Source organism: Phytophthora infestans, genomic scaffold (genome assembly GCF_000142945.1).
Source record: "Phytophthora infestans T30-4 supercont1.3 genomic scaffold, whole genome shotgun sequence".
Taxonomy (NCBI): domain Eukaryota; phylum Oomycota; class Peronosporomycetes; order Peronosporales; family Peronosporaceae; genus Phytophthora; species Phytophthora infestans.
Window position 1 is genome coordinate 5198916 of NW_003303756.1, and position 16941 is coordinate 5215856.

Sequence of the window (16941 nt, forward strand, 5' to 3'; positions counted from 1 at the left end):
GAATCTATTTTTTACTAAAGTAATTCCGCTCAAGAAATTGTAGACATCTGGTGCTGATGAAGGAGGTGTCCAGCGTGTTTAGAGTTAAATACTATGTACATGTGCTCAGTACTAGCTGCTGCAGTAAGTTTTTCCGGACTGCAGCAAGCCCTTCATGGTCACAACACCCTCGAGTGCGCCACGGTTGCACACAAAGCAGTGGTCACAACGCAGCATAGTGAACAGCATGTGAACGTCACCCAGAGATGTGCTGCTCGAGATGGTCATGCCAATAGGCTGGATAACGCAGGTATTCCCTTCCGTGATTTGGACCCTGTCATTTAATTTAGCTCTCTTGAACGCGGACCATCCATCACTCAGCAAGTTGAGCATCTTCTCGTCGTTCATCAGGAACGGGGTTCGAGCACTGCCGTCCAGATGATTAGCTGCCGAAGTAAGCGCGCTGTACGTCCCGTCGACCGACCTATTCCCATTCAGTCCTCCAACCCGGTTGCTTCTGATGCCGTCGATCATAGTAGTCCAAGAGAAACCTGACGACGATAATTTGGGCTCTTCACCGAGATCCTGCTCCACTTCGTCAAGCCCGTTCGCAGCATAATACGCCCGTACATACTTTTTGAGATGCATGGAGCTGACAACTCCCAACAGGATCATTGATTTTTCATCTTGAACGACAGGAATGTCCTGGTTTGGCAGCCGATGAAGTGCCAGTAGTAGCCTTGCCACTGTTGTTTTCTTCGTGATGTACACTGTGAAGACTTCAACGATATCTCCAGCACAAGCATCTGGTTCAAAGTCCATCATCGGGAGAAATGGAGTGCCGCTTACTATCAGCAGTGTATCGTAGACTGACTTTTCCTTGAACAGGCTTGACGTTGCTGTTGCGGCCAACACTGCACAGAAGATTGGGAGAATCAACGACATTTCACCTGTAATTTCGACAGTGATTACAGCAACAGAAACAGCTTTCGTGGCAGCGCCCCCAAACGCAGCAGCGCCCGCAAGGGCATACGCGCCAGGGATAGCCCCGACACTGGGGAATAACGCTGACAACGACTCACCAAAAAGTCGACCGAAAGCAGCACCGCCGATAAACGTGGGAACCCAGACGCCAGTAGGCATCTTGAGCGAAATACACACTGGCATAAGGAATATGAAAATGACTGGTAGAACGGAGAGCGTGTAGTACTTGGAGAACTTGGTGAACGAGTCTGGGAGATCCGATTCCGTGAACAACGTTGAGAGTGTGTAAATCGTCGTGCTGCGGGCGAACTCACCCGGGGCGTAAGTCAGAGTTCCACACAGAACGGCGACGATGAAAGGATCGACCCACTCGACAAGAACTCTCTTCCAGGTGTGTGAGGATTTGCGTAAATCTCTCCGAGTCTCAGCAATGACTCGTAGTAACTTGATCATCGCAGTGCTCATGAGTCCCAGAATCACTCCCATCAACATGTACAATGGGATCTCCCAGATGGAGAAGGGGTGCCCGCCGAACGACGTGGCTAGAATTGCTGTGGTCGCTTGCTTGGAAGTACTCTCCACTAGAACCAACGTCATCCGAAGCATCACAGCTCCAGACACTGCACTGATGAACGCCTTGACGTAGTTCGACATGAGGTAGTACGTCGCGGTGACTTCCATTGAGAACAACACGCCACCGATTGGAGAGGAAAACAGGGATGACACACCCACTGCACATGCTGCTGCCAGGAGCTGGATTCGGCCGTTGAGATGAGAACTAAAGCCACTGTAAAATGGCAGTCGGAGAAGATGGTGTGTCACGATGGACATGATGTGCACGTTGCAACCTTCCGTGCCTACAACGAGACCTGCACCCACCGAGCAACTAAGACCCAGGATCTTTGTCACGAGTGTCGTAGAGTCGAAGTAGCCAGGGAGATACAAGCTTGGATTAATCCCTGTGAGGATCGCCTTCATCTGTGAAACACCAGAACCTTCAAAAGACGCAAAACGTTATACTTCCACACACACGCACAACGACAACACTTCAATGGTTCCCCTATTTACCTGCAGCTACTGGCGCTATCCGTGTGATGAGAAGACCAACCAGAGAGAAAACCACTGTGTCAAATAAAGTATCGTTCCATCTCTGACGTTGTCTGGCTAACCATCTTATTTCTCAAGTCCAGCAATTCCTGGCAGACACTAGAATACATGAAACCATCGGGTTATGAGCCCACTTTTTATCTTCCTGTCCATTACGAATTCACCTTCTGATCCCGTAATTTAATGGCCCAGCAATAATCCCCAAGAGCACCAAGAAGCTCACTGCATTGAGCTGTCGTATGAAGTATTTACGCTTGCTCTTAGCGCGCTGTCGCTCTCCACCAAAGAGCGAGCTACTGGACATGGACCTCTGCGCCGCATACTTGCGGAATGCATTCAGAAACTCTGAGTCTTCGCTGCGAGCGTCCACATCAACTATATAATCGTCAATGTCCTCGTGGTTATACGATGCTGCACGCTGCTGGAACTCGCTGAGACTTGCGATTCGCCCCGTACGGCGTTTATGAGCCGGCAGCAACTGATCCTGCACTTCATTGGCAGTGGAGACCATCGCTGGGCGAGAATGCGTGGCACGATGCGCCACGCTACAATGTAGCACGTGTCATGTCCCACCCACGTGATCGAAAACAGTTACAGTACGGTACTGCACCCCGTTTTCCTTATTTCTTCTAACAGGATTTAAAATATTAAAAACATTATTAATAAAACCAGTTTTATTAAAATATTAACTCAAGACTCGCATAAAGATGTTGACGCCGGCGGTGCTAATTGGCATCGCTGCAGGCGCCATGGTGTTCATAGGCTCGCTGGTGGCAGTTTTCTTGCTGCTTCGCCACGGAGGTTCATTTGACCGCATGAAACAGGAGGCGGTGGGGCTACCGGCCACGCTGGGCGAGCAAAAGCCACTGTTGTACGATTACCTACTGGTCAAGGCGAAGACGCTGGGGCTACGTCCGCCGTCGCTTGGGTCCGACAAGGTGCTGGAGGGGAAACGAGTATGCATTAGGGACTTTGTAGCCTCCAGTGATGCCGCTGGTCTCTTCGCCGTTTCGTGTGGGGATCCAAACGGTGGCATCTTCCAAAAGTTGTCCTTCGACGCTGACGAAATGATATGGCGGTATCTCCCCCATGGACCCTTCGCGTCGGTAGATGAGTTCAAGAAAGTTTACCTTACCGAGGAGACTGACGCTCATCACTTTGTGCTGACGGAGCGTGAGACCAAGCTACTTATTGGCATGGTGACGCTGGGGGGACATTCTCCACGGAACCTCCGCATCAAATTAATGAACTTGTGGCTCGCTCCGGCGTTTCAGGGCTCATCAGCACTGACCGAGATTGTGCTGCTGCTGTTAAAATATCTATTCGATATCGGGTACCGTCGAGTGGAGTGGCGATGCGATGGACATAACGTACGGGCGAGACGAGCTGCACACTCATTGGGCTTCACCTTTGAAGGCGTGATGCGGAAGCATCGCATCGTCAAAGACTGTAATCGGGACACAGTCGTCTTTGCTGCTATCAACAGCGACTGGGTGGTCATGGAGGAACACTTGCAACATAAACTTCATCAAGCTTTGCAGAAGGAGGAATCAAGCGCACCAGCTGAAGGAGATACCGGTAAGAAAGCACAGTGAGACAGTAAGGTGTGGTAGTCTATGATTTGTGCTCTTTTTTTGGATGTTATACTACGCACTGTAGTAGCCCAACTACCCGCAGCCTAGTCGATCTTTTCAATTCGATCACTCTGACTGCCAGATCGCCGCGCCTTCCGATAGGCATTGTGGTCGACCAAGTGCACTTCTGCATGTTCGAGCCAATTAATGACAGGAAAACTATTCTCCGGGTGGTTCGTAAGCCAATGATATGTGAACCAAACTTGGATCGTGATGTAGATAGCGATGAGGACGTCTAGTGTGTAGTGCAACCGCGTGCCCACGATAGCGAAGATGCCACAAGCCGACAGGATGTAGTTGTAGTAGCGAATCATCCACAACACACACGGGAAGCGCCGGGTGAACGGCGTATTCAATTCTGAGCGCACACAGTACTGCAAATATCAACAAACGGTTTCGTAAGTCGAACGTAATAACGACCACCGCAAATATCTAGTCGTACCGTTCTGGCGAACATGCAACAGAGAATTAAAAAGACTGCGTGACCGCTGAAGATCATATCACCGCATGTGATGTGCTGTGACGGGCGGATCAACACTTTCCAAGCGCGGAAGAAGGCTCTGCATGATAAACACGGCAGGACCGACGTGGTTAATGACACGCTCGCATTGCAACAACAAAATCCACAGCAAATTCGCGTACGCACTTTGGAAATATCGGCAGAGACTTGTAGTTGCCGCGTTCCTTGCTGTCGAACTGGGAGATACACATGGGACTGGCGTCTGGCAGCGACGTGACCGCCACGCAGCATGCGCGCATAACGTTGATGATAGCAAAGATGAAGCAGAAGCGACGCAAGATCAGCAGGCGCTACAATGATGAATCCAAACAAAACATTACGCAAACTTGCCAGCGATGTAAAGAGCAAGGGACGAACGTACCCGCGGATGCAGAATGAGGATAAACGACGTCAGCATACCAACAGCAGCAAGGAACTCGTCGGGCAGGTCGAACCATTCAATGTACGTGGTTTGGCCGTAAATCTTGGTCATAACAAATCTAAAGAGGTCATGTCCAAGATCCGGAAGAGTCTTATGGTCGGTACTCTCCTTGGCAAGATCAAGAATCACCACGTTGGGAGTGCGCCAACTGTCAGCAGTTACGACGTCAGCCACCAAACATCTATTGGAGGTTGAAAACTCCTTACCCTGCAATTACAGCAGCCAGCGTGTTGAGGTACGAAGCGATGGCGAATATCGAGAGCGAAAACGCGAGTCGCGAGAGGTAGGCGTAGCTAGCCATCTCGGCGATGAAGCCCTGGCGGCCTGAGTGGTCGATGGCACGCCCCTTAATGTACTGTAAGTTCTCACCTACACGTGTGCGCTGGTCCGATACGTAATCTGACATGTCCTGAAGGTTCTTCTCAACGCGCGAGCGTAGCAGAAGTCCGCGCCTGGACACGAGTGCACGCGCCGTGGCAGCCACGACGCCCACGAGCAGAAGAAATGCCGAGATGACGATGATGAAGCCTGCTGGGTCAAAAGCCGACACGGGCCGCGCCTTCATTGCGTAGAAGTGCGACGTGAAGTAGTCCGTCCAGCTCTCCATCTAGTTCCTTCCAGTAATGGTGTCGGCGACGCTGCAGTGAGGGGGCAACTGCTCTTGAAGACAAATAGAAATCGTGCAATCGTGATTGGTCGCAGGATTATACTTCAATTCAGTACTACTGTAGTAAGGTCGAGTATGGGCTAGTACCACCAGTTGAAGCAATTACTAATACTGTAATTACATGTACTTTATTATAGGCGTCACGTTCGTGTAACATGAGCTTGTGGTCCACATCATGATGTTTTGAACTAGAGTGATTTTCTACCCCCTATAAATTTTAGTGCGTACGGATTCAAATAGAACTGCCATTGTGTGGCACGGCGTAGTTTTCTTAGAAACCACCATCGAAATTTATATTTTAGACACTATTTATTAAGAGTACTGGTCTTTATTTAAGCTTTAATTTCACCCAATAATATCACTGCATTCTCAATATATTCAGCCAATCAGACTACATTTGGTAGCAGTGTGAGACACAATCGTAGAGAAATGATACCATTTCTGCATGATCGCTTCTTTCAAATTCCATCGACAGTATACACGATGAATCAACACTGTAACGGGGTACAATCCAGTGTGCCCCTTGTTACATAAAGAGTGACCCGTCACTCTTGTGGACACCTGATACACGGTACCAGGTGCTCTCGGAACCAGTCAGTGCATGACTACTTAGCTCCACTAAAGGTAACCTCTAGTTTGTAAGAGACCCAAGCTTATCTTACTTACAAATACATCAGTCTTAAATCTACTCTTCTAAGTAGCAAACCGTTCCCTTTGAGGCCGGGAACACGTGGACTAACGTTCACTCGGGTAGTTAATACCCTTAAGCACTTCCTCTGTGCAAGGTGCTGTGTGACCCCGTCACACTTGGTAGCACTCGTAGTCAATCCAACAGATTGAACTACCTGAATCATCTGTGCGCTCAGCGTTTGAGCCACGATGGACCGAAGCGAGTTTCCTCGCTTCAACGACTCACAGTACGAGTCTGTTCGGAAGATGGGAGGCATCTTTTGACAAGATATCCTTCGCAGCTTGGCGGCGGCGACACCTGTCGAGCAACAAGAACGCGTGACTGCGTTTGAGACCTACGAGCGTGGTCTCATCGCTCACGTCCGCGGGAGCTTGGAGGCCACGATGGCCGCTCCCCAGGCAACCAGGCCTAAGCCGCTGTGTGTGGTGTAGTGATTTCTCCGTAGTTGCGGATTATCACCCGTCGACAAAGACGTGACACCGCCCAAGATGTTCAAGCAACGAACCCTCGGTCATGTGATGTACGGAGACGCCAAGGTGCAAGGGACTCGACGACGTCACTTCCGAACTTTCAACGAGTATTGGATACGGCCATTTGTCACTGAATCCAGGCTGTCCTTATTATTAATAATGGACTGGCCGGATTCGCATTCAGCGGACCATCTACGGTACGAACCCTCAGTGGCGGTTGGGATGAGTTCGCGGAAGACTCAGCGACCCTTGGAAGGCACGTTCACCGTCTGGGACAGGGCGCGGACCGTTAAAGATGCTCATGCGACGGTACAGACGACGCTTGGCATGCAAGAAGATCCATAACGGATCATTGTTCACTTGATATTTGTATACTTGATTAGGACTTCTTATTAGGAATAGACCCGAAAGGGTAAGCTTAAATACAGAACAGAATTTCCACTCAAGCACACAGAGCGACGTCCGGCTTCAAGGTAAGCGTCAAGTCAAGCTTGTTTGAGTGTGTTATGCCTGTCGGTGAACTCGAAGCTCTGTAGCGAGGGTTCATCCGGCAAGGCCAAGAGACTTTGTGTATTGGCCGATTACTATCGGGAGGTTTTACGTGACGGCTTATTGTTGCCTATTTGCACGACTGGGAGTGCTTGAATTGCATCCCTTTTATTCTTCCAACCGAGTGTTGAACACTCGGTGATCTCGTAAAAGGATTACCCGTGCCTGGTACCCTTCCGCTGTTGGGACCACGAGGATTCATAACACCTACTAGCTTTGCTCGTGCTAGTAGCGTGTTCTTATTTTTACTGATTGGCCTATATAAGTAGTTTACAAGGTCGAGTAAGTAGTTTACAAGGTCCAGTTTGTCCCGGTGCAAGGGCAGAACTGGGGTCTTCAGGTCCGCCCGAACGATCGTTTACTATCCTAGTAGACGTATTGTTGTGGGAACATCCTAACTACATCTGTAGCTAGAGTTCACGTGGGATTTCCAACACCACAACTGGTGCCGCGACCCGGGAACAGATTGTGACCATTGTGAACTGTTTGTATGGCCTTCCAGTTTACGAGCTACCAAGAGAAGAAGAACAAGAAAAAGACAAGAAACATGGCGAAAGGACAACCGACGGTACCAGTTACGCCTGCCAAGTCTGGCGGGGCTCGCAACGAGAGTTCAAGCCCGGCTGCGGGCTTTGCAGCCGCCACCGAGCTTTCAGTGAGCTTCGACGACGAAGCGGACATTGGTCCTGACGCCCACGATTATGAAGATTACGAAGACAAGACGCCGGCTCCAGAGCCAGGCGCAGCGACGCCGGAGACGGCCACGCTATCATCGGGGCTGAGCGGGGCGACCAGGTCCCTTTCAAAGAACCTCGCCGATGAGCTCGATTATGTTGCGGGACCGGAACCGGCCTACGATGATTATGACGATGGGACCGAGGGTTCTAAACCTTCGGTGGCGAGTGCAAAGCATTCAGCACTGCTGAAGGCACCTCGCCCACCTATCAACGGTGATACACCAGCCGCCAAGCGCGTTTTCGACCGTGTACAAGCGCTGATGCAGATCGATGAGTGGATACACCTGTTCAAGCTCATCCCCAAGAAAAAAGCCGACTGGCCTGCGCTTGCGCAGGAACTTCAATACCCAGTCAACTCGGTTTCGACTAGCCAAGTTGCCGAGGATTCAGTTTCGCTACTGTTGTCGCTGGGCTTCGAGAACGAGACGTACACATCGACGATGTCGCTCCAAGATTGGAGTCCACATGAAGCCGGAGCTGCTCTCCAGAAATGGAAGAAGAAGCTTCGGAAGGCGTTTGGCGCTGTTGGCATCAACACCGGAAAACAGCCTGTGAGTCGAGCGATCGTTCAAGATGAAGATCCGTCCACGATTCCACTGCCGCCGACACCCCAACAACTCGTTCGTACTCCTCCGACCAAGCATGGAGCTGAGCGTGGTGCATTTGGCACTACCGAAGCTTCACCGTACTTTCAAGACTCGCACATGGTCACGCCACGTTCGGAGAGCCGTATGCAGCGTCTTTACGCTGGCAAAGAGGGTTCGTTCGGTCGCCGAGGTGGTCCGCGAGCTCCCAAAGGTGGTGCCGGACGTCGTCAAGTCGACAGTGATGGTTCGTCCAGTGACGATGACATTTTGGTGCGTACATTCGACGAGGAAGATCCTCAAGTCGAGTTGATGCGTCAGATGAATGAGCTGGCGACGCTGAGCGACGTGGACCCGACACCGAGGATTGAAATGGCATCGCACCGACCGTTGGATCGCATCACGCCGTTCTCAGGCTCTCGCAACAAGAGCGAGAACTGTATGCAGTGGATCCGTGGGTTCGTCTATGAAATGACTGGAACCCACACGGATGCCGACAAATGGTGCATTCCATTTGTGCTAAGTCTCCGGGACGGAGCCATTCATTGGTTCCGTCAACTTCCGAAGAAGACGAAGCGCAAGTGGAAGCTGTTGAGCGATGCGTTCATCCGCTACTACTGCTCGCGGTTCACTCAGACGGCACTGTCGCGTTACTACTCCGCCAAGCAGGAACGTAATGCACATCTGTGCGACTACATAAACAGGCTGAATGGCTACGCTCGGACCGCCCGTCTACATTTCGAGTGATCGCGACGCGAAAGAACACGTACAGCAGTTCCTGGCAACATGCGATGATGACAAACTAGCGGAGAGTCTCTACCACGCTCGAGTCGCCGACATTCACGAGCTCGAAGAGATCATCGAAGATGTTCTCAAGGGCAAGGAGAGAATGGCCAAACGTGACAGTGAGTACCGATACTCCAAGAGCCGTGACGCGCGACGCGACGATGGGTACGCCCGCAACAATCGGCGTGATGACCGTCGCCGCGATGACACCCGCAACAAACCAAGAGTGACACTCATTGAAGCCACAGTAGACGACCTACTAGCTGAATTAGAAGGTCGTGAAGCTGCTCAAGGGGGCACCGAGTATTCAAACGAAGATCCGAACGCTTACAGCGATGTCCAAGACGAGTACAACGACTTTCAGCCCGATAATACGGATGGTGATTTCTCATTGGATGAAAATGACCGATACCTCGCCGCTGCTAACGAAAATGAGCGCCGTGCAGCTGCTGAAGGCACCTACGCACGTTCAGACAACCGTCAACCGCGTGGAAACATACCTGATCGCGAGAATGGCTTCAATCAAGATCGCCGAAGTGGTGACCGTGGGTTCAATCAGGACCAACGCGGTCGACGTGACTTCAACCGCGACAACCGACGCCCACAGTACGGACCATGCGCGGTGTGCGGTGGCATGAGTCACTCCGCCCACTACTGTAACAAGCGATGCAAGTTCTGCAAGCAACTCCACGATGCTGGACAATGCGAACTTTTCCGCAGCTTCCAAGACCTTGCCAAATTCGTGCGCACTAAAGGCACGAAGGAGGAACTCCCGCCAGAGCTCAAGGCCGTCGTTCAAGAACGTCATTTAAACTAGGCAGCCCGCCAACTACAACTGGGTTGGTCCCTATCGGGCTGCCACAGTTAACCGAGCCTTCAATGGAAGCAGAGTGTATCTTTGCTTTCATGGGGCAGAGTGAATGGCCTGATAATGACGTAACAAGTGTGAACGCGACGGAAAATGAAAAGGAGAGGAGTAGAATCCTCGGTGGAGGTGTTGGAGAGAGAGTGGAGTGTGCTGATGCTGATGAGGGCACCAGAGAGGGTTCGTTCGGCTTGGTTTCGAGTGCAGCGCGAGACGAGCCCAAGGGTCACTCCAAGATGATAAAGCTGAACCCTGGCGAGAGACAGGGGTGGTGGTCGGCCAAGAAATTCGATCGACGGATCAGAATGAGAGCTCTGTTGCAAGGCGCTGTGAACGACCAGCGAACGAGGATCCCCCTCGACACAGGAGCGAACGTTAGTGTGATCACTGACGCCTTTGCCAAGAAGTTGCGACTCCGAAATGTACCCGATCACGGACGCCGCATTGACATTCAAGGTATTAACCAAGGCAAGGTGTCTACGACGCGGCGAGCGTGCGTCAAGATCACGCTTGGATGGGAGATGGTGTACGAGTTTGAGATGTGGGTAATGGCGCATAGTGCAGGCGTCGACGTGGTACTCGGGACCGATTTTATGATCCCAGCTGGGACCCGGTTGGACCTGTTTCACGGCGCGGCGCAATTACCGCACGAAGTTCAAATCCCGTTGATCAAGACCAAGAGCGTGATCGACAGCGAAGAGTACGGCTCCCATGTTAACGCCGGGCCACCCGAGCGTTTGGACATTCAAGCGCACGAGTGGCGAGAATATCGATTAGCGAAGCGCCACGGCTGGAGGAACACGTACTGTGGGTTCGTCGAACGAACAAGTTAATCCCGTCAGTGACGAGGTTTCGACGTGGACGGCCTCAGAGCATTCGGTTGACCAACGTGTCCGACCGAACTGTGTACCTACCAGCACACGACTCGATCGCGATGTAGATTCCAGATGGGGATTTGCCACGAGGTGACGGCTATGTGCGTCTGGAGTCCAAGAAGTACCAAGACTGGCAAGTGTTTGTCGCCCATCTGGGCACTCACTGCGATACCTTCTTCGCTGCGTTTGTTGGGGACACTTGAATGCGTTTAGCTGGACATGAAATCACACGTACGAGTCCAGCGCTCGGAATACCCCCTGGATCGCGCCAGCCCTCATACAGAAGCTCCTCATCGATCGTCGCAGAGACCCTGCGAACTGTTATTGGAGAGAGACAAATTGAATCTTTAATATTTGAGAAGCGTTCTGTACCGAGTCAAAAATGCTGTTCTCGATAATCAAGATATTGAATAAGGTTTGTCTTTCGCGTTGCTTCCATCTCTACTGCAACATTTTGAATCCCGAATTCTGATTCTTCCGTGTAGTCGGTGGAGGAGATGCCAGATGTGAAGTGTCTTGCGGTTGGTTTTCGGACCGACTGCGAGTCCTTTTAAATGTACTAAACTGTACTTCTCTTTACTCCAAAAGTGGTGGCATTGCTGGTTGTGGACGCTGCTATTGTAGCGAGTTGGCGACCGGTTTGTCTGCTGCGGCTAAAAAAGGTGTTAATGGAGGAAGACTTGGACCAGGACGGCGTGCTGCACCCGTCGTCACAGCTGCCAGAACTCACATTTGAAACGAAGCGAGCATCCGATCCGCGCGTGCAGTCCCAGCTAAAAAATATAGTCTTGTAATATTTCCGCATTCGAACCGACCGCTGGATTGAGTAACGTTGCAAGCGCAACTGGTCGTGGACGTCCACTCCACCCATCGTTTCGTGGTAGTCCACGACTAAGCGCGGGCATGGTACCATTGGGATAGAGAACGCCGGGCCACCCGAGCGTTTGGACATTCAAGCGCACGAGTGGCGAGAATATCGACTAGCGAAGCGCCACGTCGGGCTGGAGGAACACGTACTGTGGGTTCGTCGAACGAACAAGTTAATCCCGTCAGTGACGAGGTTTCGACGTGGACGGCCTCAGAGCATTCGGTTGACCAACGTGTCCGACCGAACTGCGTACCTACCAGCACACGACTCGATCGCGATGTGGATTCCAGATGGGGATTTGCCACGAGGTGACGGCTATGTGCGTCTGGAGTCCAAGAAGTACCAAGACTGGCAAGTGTTGGTCGCCCATCTGGGCACTCACTGCGATACCTTCTTCGCTGCGTTTGTTGGGGACACTTGAATGCGTTTAGCTGGACATGAAATCACACGTACGAGTCCAGCGCTCGGAATACCCCCTGGATCGCGCCAGCCCTCATACAGAAGCTCCTCATCGATCGTCGCAGAGACCCTGCGTACTGTTATTGGAGAGAGACAAATTGATTCTTTAATATTTGAGAAGCGTTCTGTACCGAGCCAAAAATGCTGTTCTCGATAATCAAGATATTGAATAAGGTTTGTCTTTCGCGTTGCTTCCATCTCTACTGCAACATTTTGAATCCCGAATTCTGATTCTTCCGTGTAGTCGGTGGAGGAGATGCCAGATGTGAAGTGTCTTGCGGTTGGTTTTCGGACCGACTGCGAGTCCTTTTAAATGTACTAAACTGTACTTCTCTTTACTCCAAAAGTGGTGGCATTGCTGGTTGTGGACGCTGCTATTGTAGCGAGTTGGCGACCGGTTTGTCTGCTGCGGCTAAAAAAGGTGTTAATGGAGGAAGACTTGGACCAGGACGGCGTGCTGCACCCGTCGTCACAGCTGCCAGAACTCACATTTGAAACGAAGCGAGCATCCGATCCGCGCGTGCAGTCCCAGCTAAAAAATATAGTCTTGTAATATTTCCGCATTCGAACCGACCGCTGGATTGAGTAACGTTGCAAGCGCAACTGGTCGTGGACGTCCACTCCACCCATCGTTTCGTGGTAGTCCACGACTAAGCGCGGGCATGGTACCATTGGGATAGAGAACGCCGGGCCACCCGAGCGTTTGGACATTCAAGCGCACGAGTGGCGAGAATATCGACTAGCGAAGCGCCACGTCGGGCTGGAGGAACACGTACTGTGGGTTCGTCGAACGAACAAGTTAATCCCGTCAGTGACGAGGTTTCGACGTGGACGGCCTCAGAGCATTCGGTTGACCAACGTGTCCGACCGAACTGTGTACCTACCAGCACACGACTCGATCGCGATGTAGATTCCAGATGGGGATTTGCCACGAGGTGACGGCTATGTGCGTCTGGAGTCCAAGAAGTACCAAGACTGGCAAGTGTTGGTCGCCCATCTGGGCACTCACTGCGATACCTTCTTCGCTGCGTTTGTTGGGGACACTTGAATGCGTTTAGCTGGACATGAAATCACACGTACGAGTCCAGCGCTCGGAATACCCCCTGGATCGCGCCAGCCCTCATACAGAAGCTCCTCATCGATCGTCGCAGAGACCCTGCGTACTGTTATTGGAGAGAGACAAATTGATTCTTTAATATTTGAGAAGCGTTCTGTACCGAGCCAAAAATGCTGTTCTCGATAATCAAGATATTGAATAAGGTTTGTCTTTCGCGTTGCTTCCATCTCTACTGCAACATTTTGAATCCCGAATTCTGATTCTTCCGTGTAGTCGGTGGAGGAGATGCCAGATGTGAAGTGTCTTGCGGTTGGTTTTCGGACCGACTGCGAGTCCTTTTAAATGTACTAAACTGTACTTCTCTTTACTCCAAAAGTGGTGGCATTGCTGGTTGTGGACGCTGCTATTGTAGCGAGTTGGCGACCGGTTTGTCTGCTGCGGCTAAAAAAGGTGTTAATGGAGGAAGACTTGGACCAGGACGGCGTGCTGCACCCGTCGTCACAGCTGCCAGAACTCACATTTGAAACGAAGCGAGCATCCGATCCGCGCGTGCAGTCCCAGCTAAAAAATATAGTCTTGTAATATTTCCGCATTCGAACCGACCGCTGGATTGAGTAACGTTGCAAGCGCAACTGGTCGTGGACGTCCACTCCACCCATCGTTTCGTGGTAGTCCACGACTAAGCGCGGGCATGGTACCATTGGGATAGAGAACGCCGGGCCACCCGAGCGTTTGGACATTCAAGCGCACGAGTGGCGAGAATATCGACTAGCGAAGCGCCACGTCGGGCTGGAGGAACACGTACTGTGGGTTCGTCGAACGAACAAGTTAATCCCGTCAGTGACGAGGTTTCGACGTGGACGGCCTCAGAGCATTCGGTTGACCAACGTGTCCGACCGAACTGTGTACCTACCAGCACACGACTCGATCGCGATGTGGATTCCAGATGGGGATTTGCCACGAGGTGACGGCTATGTGCGTCTGGAGTCCAAGAAGTACCAAGACTGGCAAGTGTTGGTCGCCCATCTGGGCACTCACTGCGATACCTTCTTCGCTGCGTTTGTTGGGGACACTTGAATGCGTTTAGCTGGACATGAAATCACACGTACGAGTCCAGCGCTCGGAATACCCCCTGGATCGCGCCAGCCCTCATACAGAAGCTCCTCATCGATCGTCGCAGAGACCCTGCGTACTGTTATTGGAGAGAGACAAATTAAATCTTTAATATTTGAGAAGCGTTCTGTACCGAGCCAAAAATGCTGTTCTCGATAATCAAGATATTGAATAAGGTTTGTCTTTCGCGTTGCTTCCATCTCTACTGCAACATTTTGAATCCCGAATTCTGATTCTTCCGTGTAGTCGGTGGAGGAGATGCCAGATGTGAAGTGTCTTGCGGTTGGTTTTCGGACCGACTGCGAGTCCTTTTAAATGTACTAAACTGTACTTCTCTTTACTCCAAAAGTGGTGGCATTGCTGGTTGTGGACGCTGCTATTGTAGCGAGTTGGCGACCGGTTTGTCTGCTGCGGCTAAAAAAGGTGTTAATGGAGGAAGACTTGGACCAGGACGGCGTGCTGCACCCGTCGTCACAGCTGCCAGAACTCACATTTGAAACGAAGCGAGCATCCGATCCGCGCGTGCAGTCCCAGCTAAAAAATATAGTCTTGTAATATTTCCGCATTCGAACCGACCGCTGGATTGAGTAACGTTGCAAGCGCAACTGGTCGTGGACGTCCACTCCACCCATCGTTTCGTGGTAGTCCACGACTAAGCGCGGGCATGGTACCATTGGGATAGAGAACGCCGGGCCACCCGAGCGTTTGGACATTCAAGCGCACGAGTGGCGAGAATATCGACTAGCGAAGCGCCACGTCGGGCTGGAGGAACACGTACTGTGGGTTCGTCGAACGAACAAGTTAATCCCGTCAGTGACGAGGTTTCGACGTGGACGGCCTCAGAGCATTCGGTTGACCAACGTGTCCGACCGAACTGTGTACCTACCAGCACACGACTCGATCGCGATGTAGATTCCAGATGGGGATTTGCCACGAGGTGACGGCTATGTGCGTCTGGAGTCCAAGAAGTACCAAGACTGGCAAGTGTTGGCCTACGAAGGTTGTAGAGACCGCGAGCTCTTTCAGCGTGAATGTGAAATCTACGAACAATGGCTTGCAACTCAGCCCTCGGCAGTTGATCGACCGGACTATCCAGAACCCAGTGGGGTACTAGCACGCCCTCTAGAAGACTCGCTAGTGGATTCTAGTGATCGTCTGACGTGTGCAGAGTGCAGGGCACTGATCCTGGAGGAATGTGAACGAGTGGAAGCCTGTCTGGCGTCTGGGGTGACAGCCGGGGATTCGGCCGACAGTCAGCCTTCCGAAGAACCTTCAGACACTTACACGACAGCTCACGGCGGGGGCAATATTGCAAACGAAGCCTCAGCAGCGCGTACACACGAGCTACTGAGCCCGGTAAACGTTGTACATACGCCAACGAGTGTTCGTGTCCTGTCAGGGGTGACCACGGAAGCGACAAGTAACAGCACTGGACCAGATGGATACACTAGTTTACACGAAGTTGTCCCGGCCTTTTGTGCAACCAAATCTGCAAACGAGACATCGGTGGTTGATCCAGCGGATGCAGGCATCGCGCTGAAGGTGTTGAATACGGGACCGAGTGTTCATTGCAAGAGTGGTGCGAATGCCGAACTGTCAAGACAGCGGCAGACCGAGGAGCTAAACAAAAGTCAACAACCCAATATGTCGGTGGCCCGCGCATTCAATATTGCTAACGACGACTCGGCAGATGGCCCAGAGATGGGAAACAAGGATGGGAAGGAGATGGACCCAGCACCGACTGTTGAAATTAAAGCGGATGCTGATGTTGAGTCAAGGGAAGAATCCGTAGCGACGTTGGACGGAACGTACATCTCGGTTGCTCGAGTGCTAACGACCGAAGGAAATGAAGCAGTGGAGGATACGAGAAATGATTTCTACGAACATCCAGTTAACAACATTGGCTTGGAAGACTACGCGAAGGAGCTGGCATTCCTGCCGGACCTGACCGAAGAGGTCAACACGACAATAGACTACACTGCGGCCAATGTTGCTGATCCCCAGCTGTCGACAGATCGCCGAGAACGTCTGGTCGCAACGCTAATGAACCACGAGCACATCCTGATTGGTAGTGGTAACGCACTGCCGCCGCCAGCCTACGACGCGGTATGCGATATTGACACACAGGGGCACGCCCCGATTAAAACAGCGTGCTCGGCGCGTGCCGCTACGATTTCTCGGCAAACTGTACGAGCTGCTGCGCGCTTTATTGCGTGCGACTGATCGTCTTTTCAGACAGTCCATGGGCATCGCCGATCGTGATTGTGATGAAAAGGAACGGGCTGGACATCCGGCTCTGCATTGATTACAAGATGGTGAATGCTATCACCGCGATCATGGAGTATGCAATGCCGCTAGTCGACGACCTGTTAACCGATCTCGAGCGCTACCTATGGTTTTGCTCGCTGGATGCAGCAAGCGGCTTCTGGGCGGTCATGATGACCTTGCGAGCGCGTAAAGTATCGGCGTTTGTATGCGCACTCGGACATTTTGAGTGGTTACACATGCCCTTCGGTTAAGAACGCGCCGATGATCTACCAGCGTATGATTGACAACGCACTCTGGGGGTTCGTTC

The 16941-nt window shown here is 51.8% G+C and overlaps 4 protein-coding genes across 4 annotated transcripts; 1 reads left to right on the top strand and 3 right to left on the bottom strand.

Annotated features, from left to right (window-relative positions):
* Nucleotides 1-111: 111 nt before the first annotated feature.
* On the bottom strand, nucleotides 112-1941 carry PITG_02978 (Chloride Channel (ClC) Family; the record flags this gene model as incomplete). Its single annotated transcript, XM_002907780.1, has 1 exon — nucleotides 112-1941. The coding sequence occupies one exon, from the start codon at nucleotides 1939-1941 to the stop codon at nucleotides 112-114; it is 1830 nt and encodes a 609-aa protein (XP_002907826.1).
* A 202-nt stretch (nucleotides 1942-2143) lies between these two features.
* PITG_02979 (uncharacterized protein) lies at nucleotides 2144-2581 on the bottom strand (the record flags this gene model as incomplete). The annotated part of the gene is made up of 2 exons (XM_002907781.1): nucleotides 2144-2159; nucleotides 2235-2581. 2 exons carry the CDS (start codon nucleotides 2579-2581, stop codon nucleotides 2144-2146), a joined length of 363 nt encoding a protein of 120 aa, XP_002907827.1.
* Nucleotides 2582-2766: 185 nt separating this feature from the next.
* PITG_02980 (uncharacterized protein) lies at nucleotides 2767-3665 on the top strand (the record flags this gene model as incomplete). The annotated part of the gene is made up of 1 exon (XM_002907782.1): nucleotides 2767-3665. The coding sequence occupies one exon, from the start codon at nucleotides 2778-2780 to the stop codon at nucleotides 3663-3665; it is 888 nt and encodes a 295-aa protein (XP_002907828.1).
* An 83-nt stretch (nucleotides 3666-3748) lies between these two features.
* PITG_02981 (uncharacterized protein) lies at nucleotides 3749-5303 on the bottom strand (the record flags this gene model as incomplete). The annotated part of the gene is made up of 5 exons (XM_002907783.1): nucleotides 3749-4078; nucleotides 4147-4264; nucleotides 4351-4514; nucleotides 4586-4793; nucleotides 4852-5303. The coding sequence occupies 5 exons, from the start codon at nucleotides 5250-5252 to the stop codon at nucleotides 3749-3751; spliced, it is 1221 nt and encodes a 406-aa protein (XP_002907829.1).
* Nucleotides 5304-16941: the final 11638 nt, after the last annotated feature.